Source organism: Bison bison, unplaced genomic scaffold, assembly GCF_000754665.1.
Source record: "Bison bison bison isolate TAMUID 2011002044 unplaced genomic scaffold, Bison_UMD1.0 scf7180017864165, whole genome shotgun sequence".
In the NCBI taxonomy this organism is placed as follows: Eukaryota; Metazoa; Chordata; class Mammalia; order Artiodactyla; family Bovidae; genus Bison; species Bison bison.
This window is the reverse complement of record NW_011494737.1, coordinates 398783-404782: the sequence shown is the minus strand read 5'-3', so window position 1 is coordinate 404782 and position 6000 is coordinate 398783. Positions and strand designations below refer to the sequence as shown.

The 6000-nt window shown below is 34.5% G+C and overlaps 1 protein-coding gene across 7 annotated transcripts in view; it reads left to right on the top strand.

The window, feature by feature from the left end:
- The window catches only part of LPHN3 (latrophilin 3), a 952179-nt gene that overhangs the window by 920184 nt on the left and 25995 nt on the right, over window positions 1–6000 (top strand). For all 7 annotated transcript variants that reach the window (XM_010841647.1, XM_010841644.1, XM_010841645.1 and 4 more), the window contains one exon: window positions 3920–4016. In XM_010841647.1, the coding sequence (XP_010839949.1) occupies window positions 3920–4016 (97 nt within the window). The remainder of the gene's footprint in view (window positions 1–3919; window positions 4017–6000) is intronic.

The window sequence follows — 6000 nt, the reverse complement described above, 5'->3', positions numbered from 1 at the left end:
CTTCTTCAGCATTACTGGTTGGGGCATAGACTTGGATTACTGTGATATTCAATGGTTTGCCTTGGAAACGAACAGAGATCATTCTGTCGTTTTTGAGATTGCATTCAAGTACTGCATTTCGGACTCCTTTGTTGACCATGATGGCTACTCCATTTCTTCTAAGGGATTCCTGCCTGCAGTAGTAGATATAATGGTCATCTGATTTAAAGTCACCCATTCCAATCCATTTTAGTTCGCTGATGCCTAGAATATCAACATTCACTCTTGCCATCTCCTGTTTGACCACTTCCAATTTGCCTTGATTCATGGACCTGACATTCCAGGTTCCTATGCAATATGGCTCTTTACAGCATCGGACCTTGCTTCTATCACCAGTCACATCCAGAACTGAGTATTGTGTTTACTTTGCCTCCATCCCTTCATTCTTTCTGGTGTTATTTCTCCACTAATCTCCAGTAGCATATTGGTTTCAGATTTCCTAGACAAGGACATATTCTTTTGTTATGTGCACTTAAAAATTATTTTAATTGTGTATCATAACAGATATTAACAAAACCACACAAAATTTAAGTGTATGGCACTTTGATTTATCCTTCCCCAGATCAATTATTAGAATATTGGCAGTAACTTAGAAACCCTTTGAATGCTTCTTAATCAGTCATCTCAAGACATAATCACTATCTTAACAGTAGCTTTTCTTTTGCATGTATTTGATACTTATCCACATGAAATCATCCAGTACATATTCTTTTATGTTTTCCTTCTTTCCTTGGGCATTATGTTGCTGCAGGTGACTCTGTTGCTCTTTTGTTTTCATTACTCTGTGTGTTCAGTCCATTCAGTCATGTCCGATCTTTGTGACTTCATGGACTGTTGCCCACAAGGCTCATCTGTCAATGGGATTCTCTAGGCAAGAATACTGGAATGGGTTCCCATACCTTCCTCCAGGGGATCTTCCCAACTGCCAGATTGAACCTGTGTCTGCCTGCATTTCCTGCCTTACAAGCGAATTTTTTACCCACTGAGCCGCCTGGGAAACCCTTCATCACCATACATTATTCTATGATTTATGTGTCCATCATACCATTGATAGGCATTGAATTGTTCACAGTTTTCAGCTATAATTAGTAATGCTTCTGTAGAGATTTGTGGACATATTGTACTTTTGCATTTATTTTGTTAATTTATATGTGATTAATCTGTCATGTATTAGTCTAACATCTCCATGAAGGCAAAGATGTTTGTGTTTGCCTTTCCCCTTTGTATTTTTTACATTAAAGAGGCCAATTAATATGTTTATAGTTAATTAGCCAATAAAACAAATGTGAGAAATTGATTCCAAGTATTTCAGTTTGAATTTTGAAGTATTCTTCAATAGAAAAATTTTTTATGTGTCAGGTTTAATGCATCGGTTTTCTTATTGTATTTAATTATTTTTGCTTTTTTTGTATGTGTAATATGTGTATTTTCTGATCTATATAACAAAATAGTATTTCCAAAGGATAAACATGACCCAATGTTCATAAAACCAATCGTCTAATATTTGAGGATTAGGTACTCCTATTATTTGAGTTCAGATATATTTGGAATATAACCCTTTTGTGAGCCTTGGTTTCACCATTAGTACTAGTTAATACTAGTTAGTATTATAACTTTTTCATCCTTGGAAAAGCTTCTTAAAATATTTTGTTTCCTGTTCACAAGACTGTTATTTCTTTTTTGATCCCTAACTCTAATAAAGTAACTAAACAGTAAACCAGAAAAAGTCTCCCCCCAGAGTGGAAAAATCTTTCTTGAATTATCAGACACTTAAAAAATTGAATTTGAGAATTTATATAATGATGTAAGAATTTCAGTTCTCTATAAAACTTCCTACTATATGGAAATGAATAAAGATCAATTGAATTCCTTTGTTTCCTTCAAAAGATAGAGAAGTCAAGATAGTATGTAACCTGTAAAATTACATTGCTCTTCTTACAAAATGTATCAAAAATGTTAAGTTTCAGTTCAGTTCAGTCGCTCAGTCATGTGTGACTCTTCGCGACCCCATGAATCGCAGCACACCAGGCCTCCCTGTCCATCACCAACTCCTGGAGTTCATTCAGACTCACGTCCATCACGTCAGTGATGCCAACCAGCCATCTCATCCTCTGTTGTCCCCTTCTCCTCCTGCCCCCAATCCCTCCCAGCATCAGAGTCTTTTCCAGTGAGTCAACTCTTCGCATGAGGTAGCCAAAGTACTGGAGTTTCAGCTTCAGCATCATTCCCTCCAAAGAGATCCGAGGGCTGATCTCCTTCAGAATGGACTGGTTGGATCTCCTTGCAGTCCAAGGGACTCTCAAGAGTCTTCTCCAACACCACAGTTCAAAAGCATCAATTCTTCGGCACTCAGCCTTCTTCACAGTCCAACTCTCACATCCATACATGACCACAGGAAAAACCATAGCCTTGACTAGACGGACTTTTGTTGGCAAAGTAATGTCTCTGCTTTTGAATATGATATCTAGGTTGGTCATAACTTTCCTTCCAAGGAGTAAGTGTCTTTTAATTTCATGGCTGCAGTCACCATCTGCAGTGATTTTGGAGCTCAAAAAAATAAAGTCTGACACTTTTTCCACTGTTTCCCCATCTATTTCCCATGAAGTGATGGGACCAGATGTCATGATCTTTGTTTTCTGAATGTTGAGCTTTAAGCCAACTTTTTCACTCTCCTCTTTCACTTTCATCAAGAGGCTTTTTAGTTCCACTTCACTTTCTGCCATAAGGGTGGTGTCATCTGCATATCTGAAGTTTTTGATATTTCTCCCAGCAATCTTGACTCCAGCTTGTGCTTCTTGTGATCTACACAGTCAAAGGCTTTGGCATAGTCAATAAAGCAGAAATAGATGCTTTTCTGGAACTCTCTTGCTTTTTCCATGATCCAGCGGATGTTGGCAATTTGATCTCTGGTTCCTCTGCCTTTTCTAAAACCAGCTTGAACATCAGGAAGTTCACGGTTCACGTATTGCAGAAGCCTGGCTTGGAGAATTTTGAGCATTACTTTACTAGTGTGTGAGATGATTGCAATTGTGCGGTAGTTTGAGCATTCTTTGGCATTGCCTTTCTTTGGGATTGGAATGAAAACTGACCTCTTCCAGTCCTGTGGCCACTGCTGAGTTTTCCAAATTTAGTAGCATGTTAATAATACTTGTTCTTTTCATCCCAAACTATTTCTTCTTATAAAATTCTGAATTAAGTACAATTTTTGTTACTAAAGCTTTAATGCACATTTAAATATTACATTCCCATAAAATTACAGTGTAAATAATTTTTTTACCTTAGAAATTGAAATCACTAAATTCTATCTAGAGTACACTTCTATGTATCTTCATATGTATCTTCCATGTATCTATACATGTATCATATGTATCTTTTATATTGGCATATCATATTACATTTGGGGCTTCCTTGGTGGCTCAATTGGTAAAGAATCCTCCTGCTATGCAGGAGACTGCCTGCAATACAGGAGACACAGGTTTGATCCCTGGGTCAAAAGAAGGAAATGGCAACCCACTCCAGTGTTCTTGCCTGGAAAATTCTATGAACATAGGAGCCTGGTGGGCACAGTCCATAAAGTTGTGAAGCATCAGACACAAATGACCTACTAAACCACCACCATTACATTTATTTTAAATAGTTATAATGACTTCTGGCATACGCATTTAAGAATACACTTAATAAGAACCAATGATTATCATTAATTTAGTTCCTGATGTTCTCATGCTCCTGTACTACAAGCATGTGTAAGCTGTGTATTTGCCAGATGCCAGAAATAAAAGCCTCATATAAGCCTATATTACAGAAATAAAATAAAAGAGTGACTTGTGCAAAGGTTCACTGTATAGTGATTTTATTTCCTTTTTCCTTTTTCTTCATCCAGAGCCGAATTCGTAGAATGTGGAATGATACGGTCCGAAAGCAGTCAGAGTCTTCCTTCATTACTGGAGATATAAACAGTTCAGCGTCACTCAACAGAGGTAATTAGAAATAATTTTTCATATTTATTCTTTTTGTGATTACTTTAAGAAGTTCCTAAATACATTTCTTTATTTGCAACTTCTGGACTTTGTTCCATGTGATAGGAATATTGCAAATATATAAAATGTGGTTGAGTGTAGCAGTGTATTCCATTATTCATAAGGCTTCTTTTCTCAATCCTGAATTTTCAGATCTTTTTTTGAAAGTAAGTTAAAAAGTGAGAAATTTCTTTCTCTAATCATCTGCCACTGCTGTAAACTGGTGAGTTGTCAGGCCTCATTGGAAGCTGTGAAAATGGGCAATTATGTGGCTATATAGTCTGCTAAGCATCATAGAGTTTCACATTGTCCCAGGTATAGAGCAATTTCTTAGTCTTTGTGGAAGTAAAATTATACTGTCTAATATACTTAAGGCAACCTGTGTATTTGTGGAAAAATCCTGTCTAATCTTAATATCAGTAAGATGTGTTCAGATAATATTGGATATTTAAAGATACAGAAGGAAAAACCCACTATATGTAAATTTTATACATATATGTATATAATAATTCTTTCGGTGTGTATATGCTTCTGGTTAAAATTTTTCTGGAATATCATTTAGATTTTAAAAACGGTGTTCCCTTAACTACTATTTTGTTTGTGCTTGATCTTTCTTATTCCCTCTGTCTCTCTCCCTCTCACTTTCTCCCGCTCCTCCCCTTCCCCATCATAAGTGTATGTGTGAGTGTGTGAGAGAGAGATTAAAATTAAATTGACTAAAAAAAAAAAAAATTAAATTGACTGCAGTAAAAATGGGTAGAAACAATGTTTGTGCAGAGCTGGGGTACACTACAGTCTGTGCTGGGAGATCTTTGGAACATAGTTTTATCTTGGGGATGGTGCTGGCATGAGCACATTTTAATCAGACTGTCCTAAAAGAGACATTTTTTGATGCATACATTCAGTGGTTATTTTCATGACTTTTTTATGATCAATATTGTTATTTTTATTAGCTCCAAACTAGAATTGTTTGCTTTCAACCTGCTTCTGTCTACTTTTTGTTACATCAAATGCTACTTAGAAACAACTAATTCACTAATTATGGCTTATGATTAAGAATGATTCAAATACTGGTGTTCTTGATTACTTTTAGTCAAATAAGTTGCATCTTGTTTATATAAAAGAAGTTATAAAAAATAGTGTCTAAGTTAAATTTGATTTAGGGATTCATCCATGTTGTATAAATCTTGATTGACTTCCATGCTTATATGTGTGGTAGTGATAAAGTAACTATAACCTAGTGATGATATTAAATTTTCTACAACACTTTTGCTTAAGTAGAACGGTGAGTGCAAATATTCTTGCAAATATGAAGAAAATACATTAAAATAAAACAATTACCTTCTTGTATTTTTTTTCAGTTTATTTTACATAGTATCTCACAAGTGTTCTCTTTTTAAGTTTACTTTTATGATTAGTTTTATGAAAATTTAAATATGAATACTCTTAACTCTTTGACACACTTTCTAAATCAGAGCAAATATATTGTCTACACATCCCTCCAAAGTTTAGGAAATAAATTGCTTTCATAGTGACAGATTTTCTTTTTACTTTAAATAATATATAGAAATAATACATTGAAAATGTATGGCGGATTCATTTTGATATTTGGCAAAACTAATACAATTTGTAAAGTTTAAAAATAAAACAAAATTAAAAAAAAAAGAAAATATATAGTATGCTCCTTTAAGAAAACTATTCTTTTATTCAAAGCTATTCTTATTAATAAGATTTTTTGTTAGTATCTTGCATCTAATGATCACAGAAAGCATAGAATGTATTATTTAAACAAAAGATGAGGTTTGATTGTAATAATGCAGCATTTATTTGCTTACTGTGAAGACAGAGAACATGTAAACTACTTGGCTTAGCATTGTGATCTAGATTTATATTGACATGAAAGCATGTAGCTTTATTAAAAATTATTTTAAATGAATAATTTTTA